The sequence below is a fragment of the Equus caballus genome, chromosome 2 (assembly GCF_041296265.1).
Source record: "Equus caballus isolate H_3958 breed thoroughbred chromosome 2, TB-T2T, whole genome shotgun sequence".
Lineage (NCBI taxonomy): Eukaryota > Metazoa > Chordata > Mammalia > Perissodactyla > Equidae > Equus > Equus caballus.
The window spans coordinates 113,674,037-113,691,471 of NC_091685.1; the positions used below are offsets into that span (position 1 = coordinate 113,674,037).

The following is a 17,435-nucleotide window of genomic DNA, read 5'->3' on the forward strand; positions in this document are numbered from 1 at the left end:
ATTAACCGTTAGGGAAATGCAAATTAAGTCCACAAGGAGATATCACTACACAGCGTAGCAGAATGGCTAAAATAACAAATGACAGCACCAAAAGCTGGTGTGAATGTGGGGAAACTGAGTCACTTGGACAGTGCTGGTGAGACTGTGAAATGGCACAGCCACTCTGGAAAACAGTTTGGCAATTTCTTAAAAAACAAAACACACAGCTACCATGCCACCCGGCAATTGCATGCCTGGGCATTTAGCCCAGAGAAATGAAGACTTATGTTGACACAAAAACCTGTACACAAATGTTTGTAGCAGCTTTATTTGTAATAGTCAAAAACTGGAGATAACCCACAAGTCCTTCAACAGTTGGTTAAACAAACTGACATATCCCCATCAGGGAATACGACTAAGAGATACAAAGAAATGAACTGTGAGTAACTGCAACAATCCAGATGAATCTCCAGTTTTGCTGAGTGGAAAGGAGCAAATCCAAAAAGGTCACATACTGTACGATCTCACTTATGTAACATTCTTGAAATGGCAACATTACAGACGTGGAGAACAGATGCGTGGTTGCCCAGAATTAAAGAGGTGGTAGTGGTGGGAAGGAAGTCTATGGGGCTGTCAAAGAGGAAGACAAAGGATCCTGTGGTGATGGAAATGTCCTGTATCTTGACTGTGTCAATGCTACTATCCTAATTATGGTATTGTACTATAGTTTAGAGAAATAGTACCATTGGGGGAACCACGTAAAAGGTTGATGTAATTTCTCTAGGTTGTTTCTTACAACTTCCTGTGAATCTACAGTTATCTCAAAGTAAATAGATTAATTTTAAAAACTCAAAAGATGGAGGCAAAACCAGGGAAACAGATATGTCAGTTTGTCAGTTATGGCATGCGCCTTAGAACCCTGACGTCATAATGGCCACAGATCTTGACAACACCAGAATCCTCAGGCTCCAGGGCCTAGTTTACAGTGCTCTGCTAAGTGCTGTAGACGTGCTCGATAGTCAGTGCCAAGAATTGAAGAAAACGGGATGTTTTCGTCAATCAAAAAGCGTTTTGAGCTTTCAGGTGGTCCTTCAAGGCTTCACCTCAGCAGGTAGTCTTTTAATATACTACTCTTGATCGTCCAAAGGGACTAGCAGTCACAGGAAGTGTTCTGTTTTGTTTTTCCTAAAACATGGGAACTGATTCTTACCTTCAGCACTGGTTTCGTGAAAAGCTACTCATGTTCACACAAGGTTCAGTGCTGCTGAGCACAGAAAGCAGGCTTTACATACTCAAGGGAGACTCTTTCTTGGCTCCATGAGAGAGAATTTTCTGTAGATCTATGACAATATCTCCCTATTTATGAAAGAGTTTTTGTGTCCTGTGAAATTTAGTTGTTTTACCTTTTATGACCAAAGAGTCATAGCTTAGAGCTTAGTTATAGCTCAACAAAATAATATCTAAGACCCTGTGGTGTTTAGAAACTTTTTGATGTTTCCAGTATTATTTGCTGATCTTTGAGAATTTCCCCCAAAAACTTGAATACTGATTTAGATACGATTGGAATCAATTTTCCAGAATCTTCAGTTATCTAAATTTTTATGTTAACATGAAACTAAATTGTAATTACTTTTTCACAAATCTCCAGATCACTTTATTTTATCTGTCTCAGGCCACAAATTGTCCTGGGTTTTCGTTTTTTTTTTTTTAACCTTCTTGTAATATTCTCAACCTTTGGCCTCTTGGTTCTCCCCTTCCCAACAGCTGGTGGCCATCTTTGCTTTGCTGCTGTCCCCTTTTCCCCACCTCTAAGAGTTGGCATGCCCCAGGGCATGTCCTTGAACCTGTTCTCCATCTACCTCAACTCCCTGTGTGACCTCATCTTTTTTAATAGCTTTCTGTAATTTGGTGACTTGAATTTGAGCTATAGAGTTCTGTTTTGGGGATCGAGGCTAATTTTTAGTGTCGTGTTAACCTTGACCTTTGGCACAAAACTCTATCAGGTATTTGATGGGTGACTGGTTGTCCTGTGGTGCTTGTTGCGTTGCAGGGAAAGCGCTTCTGTTGAGGTGGACACCCACAGTGAAAATGCTACGTCATCTGAGAGTGCCGGATGATCACACCCTGCTGATCCACGGCCCCGTGGAACTCAAGAGAGGCTGGAGGAGGCAGAAGCGGCACCTCTTCTTGCTCAGCGATCTGTTGCTGATAACTAACACCAAGTACGTGTACACTACAGGCTCCTGATTATCACCAGATTGCGTTCTCACTAACCCTTACTGTAGGAAAATATTTAGTGGTTTTCTTCTTTTGCTTTTGCAAATGTTTTCATCCTCCCTTTATTCAACAAGTATTGACAGAGGTCTTATTCTGTGCCGTGTCCCTGTAGAGAACATGATTGAGAATGTGACAGGCAGGGTCTCTCCTGCCTGGAGCTTCCGGACAGATGATAAAAATAAGAGGAGGGAAATTACACATTGAAGTTAGTGCTCCTCATAAGAGAGAGAAGAGGGTACCATGTGGAGAAGAAAATGGGACCATCCTAGAGAGGGGCTGTCTATGAAGGTCTCTCCGAGGTGGCAGCATTTAAACCAAACCTATGGGGTGAGAAGCAGCCACATTCCTAGACTAGGTGGCTGAGCCTTCTAGGGTGAGGGACCAGCAGGACTCAGTGGGTGCAACTCAGCCCTCTGGAGGGAGGGGTTCAGGAAAGGCTGATGTGACTGGAGCCTGCAGTGTGGGGCGCAATATCAGGTAAGATACTGTGGTCAGGGGTCCAGCCACACAGGGTCTCCACAGGCCACAATAAGGGTTGAAATATTATGCTGAAGCATATTTAATTAAGCAAGTGACCATATCTGGTTTATAGTTTTAGCATATTGTTCTGCCTACTGGTAGATAGCGGATTGGTGGGTAAGCAAGAGTGGACACAGGGAGACTAGTTGGGGAGGCAGTGGTTCTGATGAAATATGACAAGGACTCCATCTTGGGAGTGGCAGTGAGAAGAGGCAGCAGACAGATTTGGAATATATGTTGGAGACAGAACCAATTGGGCGCACTTTCTTCCCAACCGTGGACACAAATGTAACCAATATCCAGCCTAGAACATGGTAATTGCTCAATTAACATCTAACGGTAGGTGGATGCAAGGTCATCTGTTTACTTGCTTCATCTCTGTTTTCATGATTTATGAAACATCATAAAAGACAAAGAATATTTCACCAAACAAATTATCAAGAAGCTTTTTCATTACTAGAGAAAACGAAAACTCTTTTCTTGGCTGCCCTCCCCGCTAGCTCTCAGTTAGTTACGCCATGTCGTAGGTAAGACACGCAAGTACTGACTTTGCAAAATGCTATATTTAATCTGAGCGACGTTAATGCTAAGAAGAATGATTTATCAGAAATTTTTTCTGTCAGGAATTGTGCTGAGGACTTTAGGTACCGAATCTTGTCTGATCCTTGCAACTACCCAGTGAGATGGGATCATTTTCCTTATCTTATGGAGGACCTTGATGCCCAGAGGTCTGCTGCCTTTCCCCAGGTCACCACCTTAGCAATTAGTGGAGTCCACATTTGAAACTAGGTCTGTTAATTTCAGCACACAGGCTCTTACCCAACCTGTGGTGCTGCTGCCTCTATTCTCTCTTTTGTCTGGATTTCACAGAACACACCACAATCACCTAGTTTCTCTCTCATCCTTGAAATCAACCTTTCCTTTGTGGTGAGGAAATGACTAACTCTCATCCTGGTGAGAAATGGAACTGAGAAACAAATGAGAAGTCTAGCTATCAAAAAAAAAAAAAAAATCAGAGACCAAAATAAAGATGATAAAATATATTTAAGATGAGTGAAATTGCCTCCAGATGTAGGCTTGGAGACGGCAATGTCATAAAGAGGACAGAGAGAAAAAGATTCTGTCCAGGGCTTGGCATGAGGTCCATTCAAAGCACTCTGCTCCTGATAGAGGGAATGAGGCATTATTTTAAAAAATGTAGACTAGTTACCAATCTCTTTATTTAACCAAGGTTAGTATAGGAAACTGAAATTTCTTGGATGCATTCTTGGGACCACACGAGGAGCATCACAGATGGCTTGTTTAGTTTCCCCAATAGCCCTCCAAGGCAGGTATTGTTATCATCTCCAGGCTTCAGATAGGAAGACAAAGACTGAGGAAGGCTCAGGAACTGGCCCGATGTCATACACAGGAAAATGGTGGGAGAGACTGCACCGCAGGTCTGCCTTCATCCCAAGGCCATGCTCTTCCTGTCACACCATGTTGTATTCCTCCGTGCTCAACCTGAGACACACAAAAGCAAGCAACCACAACACTCATCTCCTGCTTGTCAGGACTTTGCAGACCACTCACATTCAATTTTTAAGGGGAATACATTCTCTTTCACTTTTTTTTTCACCTTTGTAATTATTATAGTATTTAGGAGAGTAGGAGACCTTTGTTTTCCTACCAGAAGCCACTTGTCTCAGATACTGCTAACCTCTGAATGGGTCTGATAGAACCTACAGTACTCTGCTAAAAACATTTTATATTGATACAGTGTTCTTTTCTCCTAGCAAATTGCATCCATTTAAGAGCTGAATTTTTATTTTGGTTGGTCCATTATCACAAAAGATGTCCAACATTTTTCACATACTGCTTTTGAGATAGCTCTTTGTGTCTGCTCAAAGGTTTTTCATGATGTGACACAATCTGTATCAATTTATTTAGTCATATTCTTGTTTATGAGACTCAGTTCCTGAAAGATTACTTTTATATACTTTCTACATCCATTGGGAATGTTAGAAAGCGTAGGTGATCTAAGGTATTTGATTTGCTTCATAAGACCTTGATATAGAGAGAGCATAGATTTTTGATAAGGTAACTGTCTTAATCTGGTCAGGCTACCAAAACAAAATATCATCGACTGGTTGGTTTAAACCACAGAAATGTATTTACAGAGATTTGTTTATTTATTGTTAGTGCTTCAAGTGGCCCTCATGCCAAGCCCTGGACAGAGTCTTTTTCTCTCTGTCCTCTTTATGACATCACCATCTCCAAGGCTACACCTGGAGGCAATTTCACTCATCTTAAATATATTTTATTATCTTTATTTTGGCCTCTGATTTTTTTTTTTTTTGATAGCTAGACTTCTCATTTGTTTTTCAGTTCCCTGAGCATTCTGTTCCATTTCTCACCAGGGACAAAGCAGATGAGAGTTAGTCATTTCCTCACCACAAAGGAAAGAAATTTATTTATTTACAGAAATTTATCACGGTTCTGGAGGCTGGAAGTCTGAGATAAGGCTGTCAGCAGGGTTGGGTCCTCGTGAGAGCTCCCCTCCCGGCTTGCAGATGGCTGCCTTCTCCCCATGGGCTCGCATGCCTCTCCTTAGTGTGTGCCTGTGGAGAAAGAGCTCTCTCTCTTCCTCCCAATCCTATTGGATTAGCACCCCACCCTTATGACCTCATCTAACCTTAATGACCTCCTATAAGCTTGATCTCCAAAAACTGACTTGTTGGCTGTTAGGGCTTCAAGGTATGAATTGGGGGGTGGGGGGTGGGGTGGGAGTTGGGGACACAATTCAGTCCACAGCAGGAAGCAAGCAGTACTCAATGCTGCCACCTTGTACAAGAGTTTACCACAGTTTTTAGAAAGCTGGCTACTAGATCATTTCCATAGTAAACATTTGGGTACATTCGTGATTACTGTTCATATGAGAAAATTTATTTATTTTTTTCCCACAAAGAAACAACAACTACAATGAAATAGCCACCCGCAACAAGCCGCTTATTTCCTTTCTGTCACGCCTCGCTCTCAGATGGAGGATTGTGTTATGTCCTGGATCGATCTGTTCAAGTTAATCACCTGAGTTTAGTGCCTGCTTTTTCTGCTCAGGGAAGGGGGTGGAGTGACTTAGGTTCTGTTTTTCCTCAGTGTGTCTTGAGGCTTCAGTTGGAAACTCTGTCTTCTCCAGGTTGATGCTACAGAAACCGACACAAAGGGAGTAAACAGTTGACTGACTGCAGCATAGATATTAGTCAGACTAAATGAACTTCAGTTTGTGTGTAATAATAAAGGGGATTTATATGTTCTTTCTTCATGAGGAAACTATATTTCTCCAGTTGTGCTGGATGTTAATAACAGTCAATGGAAATTGTTTGGAGATTTTCTTCATTTTTTTCATACTACATTAGAAACTTTGGTTCTCAAGAATTAAAGTCAGATGGGACCTTTGTTAACATTTTTGATATTCATTAGAATGCTAAATAAGAAGTTATTTTTCAAATGAAATTATGCCTTGTTTTTTTAAACAGCATCTACTTCATAAGATACTAATACTCGCAGAGGCCCATGGAGAATGTACAGAAAGGAAGAGACTGTACTTACTTAGCTCACACCCCCCTCAGACATCTCTGTCCTCATATTTAGTTATTAAAGAATATAGAAACAATGAAATCAAATTTTGTTTAGGTCAAAAGATGAAGATGACTATTAGCTTATTATCAGTGGAATTACAGAGATTCTTGCAGAAGATACCACGACCCCTACTCCCAGCATCTAAGGGAACACCTGTGCCTTGGAATGAGGGGAATCTCCCTAGAATCTGTGACTTTCCACAGTTCACCGGGGCTCACGCTCCCATGTCCAAGTTGAGGTAGAAGAAAGCGAGAGGGATACCATCATCTCAGCAGATCGATAGCGAGGGCCCACGCGGTAGAAATGAAAACTGCCTTTTTCCTCCTGCTCCCTTTGAGCCAGTTTACATAAGGTTCACCCCTTCTCATTTCTACTGAGATAATCTGAAGAGTCAGTCACTGAGAGCAAAGAAACGCGGTGAGATCTGAGGAGAATCCACTGTAGTACAAGCCTTTGTTGTAATACATTTTCAGTATTTCCAGGCTAGCATTTAGCTTTGTTGATAGAATGTCAGGAGATTGATCCTCTCACTCTCAAACGAGAGAACAATGCCGTCAGAAAGCCTGATGGCTCTGGGGGGAGAAAGGAGGCTGAAGGTAGGAACGATGAGGAGGGCACTACATGGAACTGTCCAGGTCAGCACTCATGGAGGCCGAGTGGTTGTGAGCATAGGCTCATGACTTAGGCTGTCTGGCTTCAAAGCCCATCTCTTGCTTTTGGCAATTTTCTTAATCTCTCTGTGAGTTTCCTCATCCATAAAATGGAGCTAATAGATATAGTGGATTGAGGATTAAGTGAAGTAATGTTTGTAAAATATGTAGAATAGTGCTTGGCATGTGGTGCGAGCTCAATAAATGTTATAGGAGACTGAAAACCATACTCTGGGCTTTTGACAACTCCGTGGTTTGGTTTCAAGGAAGGGGATAATCTTGGGACTTTATGGAACTTTGGAGAGAATTATTGAAATGACTTTTTCAGGTGAATGTATTTGGAATTTTCCACACAGTACCTTAGGTGTCTCTACACATGGACATCTACATTACAAAACTTTTAAAATCTGTAAAAACAGGTAGATACGTGTCTCTCTTTCCTATTGGCAGTATAATATTTTTAGCTTCGTAATGCTTTTAGAGTTACGATCTAGAACAATTATTTTATCTGAGAATTGATAGTGTTTCACACAAATCTTCAAATACATCAACATAGGGTAAAAATGTGAAATAAATGTATAAGAAGCCACCTGTGTCACAAGGCGTATCTGCATTCACTGTGCCCTAACGTTTGAATCTAGGTCATTCTTCAGGTAGGCTTCTTGTAGAATTATTTTCGTTTCATAAATCCCATCGAAGCCTTTGAGCTTTAACTGTCCCATGAGTCAGCAGAGTCTTAGGGGTTTTTGAACCTGAGGTGTCTTGGATCTCATTTTAGCTTTAGCATTTCCACATGCGGTTCTGAATAGGAGGCAATTCCGAAGTGGCGTGCCCATGTTCCCTAGGCATCCTTCAGAGGACTTGTACCGTCTAAATCTCAGGCTCGCCTGAGTGTTAAATTTGTGAGTTAACGAAGAGATATGGTGGTTTCCATGTCAGAGGTCAAAGGAGATTAGGAAGAAACCGTCAGAAAACCATTTCACTGCTGACAAAGTCGATCACCTTCCGATTCCTCAGAGATAAATGGGAAATATCTCCATGACTCACATGTAAACCCTCCTGGGCACTGACGTGGGACCAATCGATTGATTGATTGATTTTTAAGTTGAGTTCAGTCCGCGCGCTAACAGTTTTTCAGTTTTATCTGGAACCTGATAGAAAATGGTATGAATGAAATCTTAATAAAGGAAATTTAAAGTAACCTATGCTTAAATGCTAGAAAATCCTTTAAAAAATTAAGGCTGAAAATGTATTTTAAATCCCTCTGATCCAAGCTTTGTGCTGTTTTAGTCTGATTCTCAAGAAAAAAATTGTATAATTATTTTTATAAATCATGTATCAGGTATCTTTGTTCAGCTACGCAAATGCTTTTTAAAGTAAGCAAGACATGAATGAATAATAAATTAATTATAATAATAAATTCTTAAGTAAATAAAATGATATATGTGAATATAATAACAAATATAACAATAATAATGAATAATAAATGAATTAATGGTTCTCTAGAAAAGCTCTAAAATGTAGAGTATGGTCCGTACTCAATACTCAACATGCAGAAAAATGGCTATTTGCTGCCATCGAGGAAGTGTTTTCAGGGCCTTCCTTGGCCAGGTGTCACTCAGCACACACTTTGTAAAGACCCATCCAACCCCTGGCTGTGCCGTGCACAGAGGGTCACAGAGCTAAAGGAGGCACGTTGCACCCTGGGGCAGTGAGAACTGGCATCTTACCATGAGCACCGCTGTTCCCATAACACTTAAGAAACAAACTAACAGAGGTCTTGTTTGGTTATCTTTCTAGTTACAAAAAAAACTTTAAGATAGAAAATAAAGTACCCCTGAACACCATATGGATTGCCAACTGTTTGGACAAATTCGGAGAAGCCGACACCTGTGCCAAGAGGTCCTTTGTCTTGGGCTGGCCCACGGTGAACTTTGTGGCCACCTTCAGGTAAAACTTACAGCTTCTGTATTCAGTGACTCCTTTTCCGACCTCTCCTAATGACACTTGTATGTACTTTCCCCCAAAAGGTTTTTATATGCAAATGTGTGCTAATTGATCATGAACAATGGGAACTATTGGAGTAATTTCCTTTGGTTTTTGGATCAGTGGTTTTTCAAATGGGCTCTAGGAGCTACTTGGGGAGGTGGATATTCAGGGTGCGTGGAGTAAGGTTTAAGACCCCTCTCAACATCCTGCCCCTAATCCCCAGCGAGTAGCTGTGTTTTTAAATCACTGGAATATCTTCCGTGAGCAAGTACTATTAAATAGTCCAAGTAAGTTTGAAAAATTGCTTTTATACTCCCAAACTCATTCCCTTAAAAATAGTATTTAATTATATAAATAAAATTAATCATGTCGTCAAATACTGGGTTGCCTGAATTGCTGTGTACATCTTGTCTTATTTGGTGTCTATAGAGAGGTGACAATCCAAAACAAAGGTGTGGTCCCAGAGTACAAGTTAGTGTTCCAAGACATGTTCTTAGACTGGCACGAGGATGGGGAATGTGGCCCCCCCCCCCCGCCGCCCCGACCCTGGACATCCTGAGTTTACATTTGGGTTCACAGGGCTCCTTCTTTATATTTGAATAGCACTGCCAGCTGCAGGAATGCTCTGAGGTATAATTAACCCTTTTCCTGTTCTGGAAACTGAAACTCAGAGTGGCTAATTGACTTGCCCGTGCTCACATAGCTTGCCTCACATAGTTGCAATTACGTGTATAGATTCCAAACCAACTGCTCTCCCACTTTAAGATCTATTTCCCATCGCTGTAACACTGCTTGTAAAACAGCAGGGCCCATCAAATGCCCAATGATGAGGAGAGCACAACTGACACAGGCATCCACATCAGTGATAAATGGCTGCTGCTATTTTCATCTGGAATGGCAATTCTAATATCTTAGTATAAGTATTTTATGTAGTTTAATTTTTTTCTCCCTTTTTTTAAATTGCAGTTCTTCAGAACTAAAGGAAAAATGGCACTCTTCCCTTCAAAGGTATTTTTTCAGTATGCATATTTTAAATCTTTGATCCACAATAAAAGATTGCAGATCTCTTCATAGCAGCGCCCTCAAACTATTCTCCCTCTCTCTAGTAGAAGCTGTCCGAGCATCCTCAAGTAACTTCTTGTTTAGATTTACCCGGCTGCTACTGCAAAAATGTCCTCTCACTTACATGCATGTTTTGCTTATTTTTGAGGAAGTTCTGCTTGTCACTCTCATCTTCCCCTTCTCTCCAGCCTAATGGTTGGATCCAATGTTACTCTCAAAACACACGTTCAATTTCCCTAAGTGCAGGTTACTCTACTGAGTGATTCTCAAAGCAGCTGCTACTTCCTACCCTTGAACCCAGGAAGGTGCTGGGCCCTCCAACCAGGCAGGAAAGCTCTGAGGACTGGATCTACTGCCCAAATCTCACACGACAGGGGCAACCCGTTATTTTCTGGGTCATGTCTTATTTTCCTGAAGTATTTTTGCATATTCTTCCAACTCATAATTTGGTTTTGCCGAATCTATTTATATGCTTTCAAAAATAACCAAGTAGACTGAAAATATTAGCAGTATAGATTGATTTGAAAATAAGCTAACAGCCAATTCATCCTGCTCTATTTCAGGTTATCATTGAATTTGATCAGGTGCATCAATCTAGCCAAAGAGGAGGACCAGCCGAAAAGCATTCCCCTCAAAATCATCACTGAGGACATTAAGAACTGTGTCTGTGTGAGTATTTTTAAGACCAAAAATTAAATTAAATTCCAAGTTTCTTTATTTGGGCAGAATGAAAGAGAGAGGCATAGACATAGAGAGAGAGAGATGGGGATAGAAACAGAGAGAGAGAGAGAGAAAGGGAGAGAGAAGGAAAGAAAAACAGGAAGGGGAGAGGAGGGGGAGGGAGAAAGGAAGAGAGGGGAAGAGAAAGAGAGAATTTAGAAGGTACCAAGTGGAAAACTGTATTTTCCTGTATACATACTGTGACATAAAACGTGAATCCTAGGCGATATGAAGCAAGAGGAATCTATGATGGCTTCAGTGCTAAGCATGGAAAGAATATTGCATGGTAAATGTCCATAATGTTTCTCTGGATCCTGCTAATAGTAATTATAGTGGCTTGTTGTAATAAAGTGATTTTCACAACCAGGTATTTCCTATTAGAATGAAACATTTTTTCCAATTGTTGCTACATGCAGAGTGGCCTGGGTTGTTTCCACAGTTTTTTTCTTCCTATGATGTTTTATTTGGAATAATTGTAAAGTTACAGAAAAGTTGCAAAAATGAAAAAGGTATAAAGAACACCCATATACCCTTTAGCTAGATTCACCTATTTAGTTAACATTTTACTCCATTTGCTTTATCATTTATTTTGTTGTCTCTCTCTCCTTCTCTATATTGTGTATGAAGATATCTATTTTTGAGGGTCACACATACGTCGTGGTCCTTTATCCTTAAACACTTGGGTATGTCCTAAGCATAAGCGTATTCCCTTCTATAACAGCATACAGTTAGCGCCTTTAGTGCATTGAACATTGGTGTAATACTTGAAGCTGCCATTCATGTTCCCATTTTGCCGGCTGGCCTCAGTAATGTCCCTTTTCTAGGAGAGAATCTCCTGGAGGGTCAGGTATGAAAAATGTGGAGAAGTTTTGAAAAGTCTTTCATTCTGAGGAATGTCAGCACTAATTGAACTGAAAAGGATGAGACTTTTAAGAGATCAGTATATTTCTATCTTATTTTGTTGATGCCACTGGGGAAAAAAACCATTCACCTCAGTTGTTTATATATAATTTGATCTCTGAAATGTAGTGCAAGAGCCAAGACATTTACCCTGAAGAGTAAATATTCTGGGTGTTTTTTATATCACTTTGTTCTGTTGTACGTTACAGGAGCTCTCGATCACACAAGATAGTATGTGAAGGTGGAAAAAGAGGCAGTTTAAGACAGTTATTTCCTGGCCAGTAGGAAAGCCGTGCAAATATTCTGATCTGTTTCTGGGTATGCGAGAGAAGCTCTGCTTGAGGGGATAAGACTGCAGAGTCCCTAGCAAAGCACACTGCCTGCTCTCATTTCACTTAGGGCAGGGGTTGCAGTCAGAATTTTTCATGGAAAAACACCTTTAAATTTTTAAAAATCAACTTTAATTACATAAACGTTACACAAAACAAATATTTCTACTGTTCTTCATTCATTCCTGAAGATCCCAATTTCCCTCTGATTCTATTTCATTTCATCCTGGAGAAACTTTCCTTAGCATTTCTTGTTATGCAGATCTGGTGCAACAGATTTTCTTAGTTTCTTTTATCTGAAAATGTCTTTATTTCAGCTTCACTCTTGAAAGATGTGTTTGCTGGATGTAGAATTTTGTCTGCAATTTTTTTTCTTTTGGCACTTTAAAGATGTTTCACTGTCTTTTGGTCTTTATGCTTCTGATGCGTTGTCTGTGATCATTCAAACACTAATCGTCTGCATATGATCTGTCATTTTTCTTCAGCTGCTTTCAAGATTTTTTCTTGGTTTTTGGTTTTTAGCAGTGGGGCTAAGTATCAGAGCATGGTTTTCCTTGAATCTGTTTTTTTGCCAAACAAAATCCTGTTTGGCATTTTCTAAACTTCTTGAGTTTTTAAATTTATGTCTTTATGAATGTAAATTATGTCTAAAGTTTGGGAAATTTTGGTCATTATTACCTCATTTTTTTTTCTTCCCCGTTTTCTCTCTCCTTTCTTTCTGAGATTCTAGTTACACGCATATCAGACACTTTGATGTTGTCCACAGCTCCCTCAGGTTCTGTTAATTTTTTCAGTCTTCTTTTTTCCGCTTTCCTCTTCACATTGGATAATTTCTATTGTCTATTTTCAAAATCAGTTCCTCTTCTGTTTGTCATCTTCATTATGCAATTTAGCCTGTGTAGTTTCAAATTTATTTTTTCAATATTTTTAATTTCTATGCTTAGATTCCTATATTTTTGTTTATTATGACCATATTTTCATTTATACAATTGAGCATAATTGTAATAGCTGTCTTTGGCTAATAATTTGAACGTTTAGATCATCTCAGGGTTGTCCACAACTCTTGAGAATTGATCACGTTTCCCTGGTTCTTCATACATCAAGTAACACTTTAGTTCTTATGAAAAAAATCACATTTCCATTTTTTTCAAATTATTTGATGAAATAGTTTATTTTTTTTAAGGCGTTTGTTTGCGAAGAGCTCTGTCTACTGGAATTTATCTGTTTTGGAGAACAGACAACATGCAGGAAGAAATACACACATCCCTGGAATTACTATTTTGAACATAATGTGTTCCTTATGCCATGAAAAACCGTTATCTTACAGACCAGATAAATTAGGGAGTGATTATTAGCATTTGAAAAGAGATTTTTTTACTTTAAAGAATATTTCATGGGAGAGCTTTTGATTGTATTGAAGGGACTTCAGACATCTTAAAAACAGCAGCACCGTTACTTCTGGTTAGGACCCAAGGGAAACCCCCATGTTTGAATGCCCCCAGACATGTTAGCACAGGAAGCTCCCACCATCCCTGCGTCTGGGCACTCGGAGCTCTACCACTGGGTTCTGAAGCACTTTGTCATAATCCTCAGGGCTACAAGTAGTTGGAAATCAATGAATGTTTTCATTGATAGAAGTCCAATTATAAGCAAGTTTCAGGGCCATATTTCATATCAAGCAATTGAATTCATACGAAGAAAAATACAATGAAAGGACAAGGAATGAATTATGAAAGGATTCCCTTCGTTTTTAATGCATTTTCAAGCCTCTGAGTGTTTCCTTATGCTTCCTGTCTTCTTTAAGCACCGTTTATTGAGGACAGGGGCCTCACTGCCCTATAATACTACAAAACCATGTGCACAGTCAGTGTTCTTGGTCACCGCTTGTCTTCTTTTACAATGTCTTTTGGAATTCAGATAGTTCGATAGATATCTCAGAATCCTATTACTTGCTTTCGGGTACTTTTCTGTAAACTGTCTTCCTATTTTAATGGAGCCGTTTCTCACTGTGAGGTGTGGCAGGGAGCTATTGTGAATACCCTAGTTACTGTCAGAGTTCAGAATGGAACTTGAGTTTCTCAAATTTTCAGTCTAATTTCCTGGACTCATTGGTTTCATTTAATTGTCTCAACATATCTTGACAATGAAAATTTAGTGACCATCATGCCAGACACAAAGAAAGTACTCACTAAATAATAGCTTTTAAAAATGCCTTTTATAGCCAGTTCTTCTGATTTTACCAACACCAAGTATGTAATTGCAAAGAAATAAAGCCATACTACAAAAGCACAACTCAGGAAGAGAAAGGGTCCAGCTCCTCCTTTTTAAACCATCCCCCCTCCATTACAGAAATAGCCTCAAGGTGCTGAGGACCAGCCCATGTGCCCGCCCGGCATTCTTAGTCTTTCTCTTTCTTGCTTAAGCTGTTATGTTTTTTGTGCCACAAATCCTTTAAGAGGAATATTTGATTTACTGAAATGCTTCCTACTAGCCTCATGTTATACAAAGGAATGAAAGTAAATTGTATTTAGGGGTTCATGCTCTGCATGTGCTGTGCTTTGTCATTACCTGAAAACGAGCTTGCCTTTAGAATACGGATAGTAATTTGACAAAAATTATTTAAATTTTTAAAATTTAAATTATAGCAATTTTTCGCATTTATTTTTTACAGTCTGTAACTGTAACAGTGACAAATTCGGATACAGTGAATAACATTATCAACATGTCACTACCAATGCTTGGAATAACTGTAAGTTACCTGCAAACTATTTTTACTTAAAAACCAACTTTAATTTTTGAGATTTGTGTGTGTGTGTGTGTGTGTGTGTGTGCGTAATGCACCACCCATCATGACAACTGATTATTATAGATTTCAAAGTCGTATTTTGTCCCCCTTCAAATTTGGAAATTGAAGGCAGCAAAGCTATATTATTAGCCTATATATGGTTGCTATTCTTGTATTCCCATTTTAAATTTTGTGCAAATGGAAAGTAATAGCATAATGAAATTGGGCTATAATTTTAGAGTGCTAATGGCAACATGCATTTTTATTGTATATATTTTATACATAGACAATAACATAAGATTCTAAATATTTCCTCCTCCACTGGACTGTTCCTTCTGTATATTCTTTCCTGATTCCTCCCCTCCCATCGCCATTTGCCCTGGTTGTCATTCAAGGACTCAATCTCAGTATGATGAACCCTAAATAACATGTTTTCTTGTGAACTTTGACATAAAGACCACCTGGCTAGAAGCTCCATCCCATTGATGCAGACCCTGAGGATGAGTTGGCTGGTGCCCTTTGTGAATTGGCAAAGGAGGAGACAAGTTCTGAATGAGACCACGAATCCGGGGGCGTTTGTGTCCATGTCACTTTCATCCTGTTCTGCTTTTAAGTGTCTGCTCTTTGATATTTTGATGGAGCCAGTGTGAGCTGTTGAAATTCTTTTTGGTGAGAGATACATATATTTGAGGATGAGGTTGTGTCAGGGAAAAGAGAGGGAGAGTGACATCCGGATGGACAGAAATCAAGGAAGCACTTGTAAAGCACGGCTCCTCAAATAAAATTCTCTGGAAATGTAAAAACACCCTGCTATGGTGACAGGACGTAATCACAAGACTTGTATTTAAATTTTGCCTAACCCAATGGTATAATAAAGCCTCTTAAAAACTAAGGGCAACCAGAATTTTCCATAAGGAGCCAATGATTTCTGTACAAACAGAATTAATAATAATACATTTTAAATGAATTGGAATTTATATGCATGAGTAAAGCACACTTCCGCATTGATTTCTAACCTATAAGATATGTACACTCTGAATAACAATTAAACCTTGGAAGAGAGTGAGTGTTTTTAGGGATGAGGTTAGGGAGATTGATTAATGATATAGCTCATTTTATTTCATGATTGTAATTTTCCTTTGCATAAAGTGATCAATCTCACTAGACAAGAAAAAATTTCTATTTTAATGAAGAGTTACGGTTATTTGGCTATATATGTATGCCTGATTTAAGAGATTCCAACACAGTGTTTCCAATCCCTACCTTAAAAGAAAAAGTTTTTGGAGGGCGGATCCAAGATGGCGCCGTGAGTAGTCCTCTTTGTCTCTCCCCCTTCGAGTCTACAATTATTTGGACACTCATCGCTTACCAAAGGATATCCAGATAGCATCTCAGGACGTCTGAGAGACCCACGCAACTATTCATCGGAAGGCGGACGGACTTCCCTCCGGGAGGAGGTGGAGATAGGTGAAAACTCTCTGACCCCAACCAAACAGCCTAGTACCTGCAAGCGGCTTTCTTCCAACGGACGCCCCCAGAAGATCAACACACACCTAGGGCAGGAGCGAGCACACACCAGAGGAGCGACGGTGGAAACAGGTGACCAGAACCCTACCTAAACCCCCCGCAATTACTCCTAAATGCAGAGGGAAACTCCAGAGTTACACACTTGAGCCCGCGGGGAGAGTCTCGCCCCGCCATTGGTGGGGAGATCCCACCTGGTGTCCACGGCGCCCGGAGGGTCCCAGAGAGAATCACAGAGGGCGTGGCAGCCCCCCCGGCTGCCACTGCCTGCATAGCCAGGCAAGGGATTGCCGGAGATCTCGGAGAGGACTGGGGCTGGGTGGAGCTCCAGAGGCCGGCTCTGCGCCCCGGAGGGGAAGCTCCAGAGTTCCGACAGGGCAGCAGACAAAACTCTCTGTCTTCCATTAGCAGAGGGGCCATTCCCAGCAATCACAACTCCGGGAAAGTCCCAGAGAGAATCCCAGAGGGCGAGGCGATCCCCAGCTGCCGTTGCCCGCCCGGCGGGGCAAGGGATTGCTGGACATCTCGGAGAGGACTGGGGCTGGGTGGAGCTCCAGAGGCCGGCTCCGTGGCCTGGGGGGGAAGCTCCAGAGTTCCGACAGGGCAGCAGACAAAACTGTCTGCCATTAGCAGAGGGGCCATTCCCAGCATCCACAACACTGGGAGGGTCCCGGAGGGGAGAATATCAGGCAGGGCAGCAGCTGACCAGCTACCACTGAAATCAGGATCTCCAGCTATTCCCCAGTCAGGGCAAAGGGCTCCCCGAGTTCCTGGGGAACAGGACTGGGGCTGGGTGGAGTTCCAGCAACCCGGCTCCGTACCCTAGGGGGAAACCCTACAGACTCACAGCAGCCTCAGCGAAAGCCTCTGCAAAGCACTAGTAGAGAGCACCCATCCGGCAGCCACAAGGCTGGAAGACCCCGGGACAAAAGTAGCATAGCTAGGTGAGCTAACCACAGACTGTAGAAGATGCCAATAGCTCTCCTGCGACCCATAGTGGACAAGTGAGATTTTGTGGGTGCCGACAGTGACGGAGCAGCAAATATAAGTGATCCTACCCCTGGCTGCTGGAAAAGCCCATAA

At 40.9% G+C, this 17,435-nt stretch overlaps 1 protein-coding gene across 2 annotated transcripts in view; it reads left to right on the forward strand.

Annotated features, from left to right (window-relative positions):
* The window catches only part of LOC102150444 (rho GTPase-activating protein 20-like), a 50,375-nt gene that overhangs the window by 1,505 nt on the left and 31,435 nt on the right, over positions 1–17,435 (forward strand). The window contains exons 1-6 of one of the 2 annotated variants that reach the window (XM_070259699.1): positions 864–1,090; positions 2,030–2,201; positions 8,844–8,993; positions 9,999–10,040; positions 10,658–10,763; positions 14,715–14,792. In XM_070259699.1, the coding sequence (XP_070115800.1) occupies positions 910–1,090; positions 2,030–2,201; positions 8,844–8,993; positions 9,999–10,040; positions 10,658–10,763; positions 14,715–14,792 (729 nt within the window). In that variant the 5' untranslated portion in view covers positions 864–909. Of the gene's footprint in view, positions 1–863; positions 1,091–2,029; positions 2,202–8,843; positions 8,994–9,998; positions 10,041–10,657; positions 10,764–14,714; positions 14,793–17,435 lie in introns of those variants that run through there. The other variant, XM_070259700.1, reaches the window with a different exon arrangement.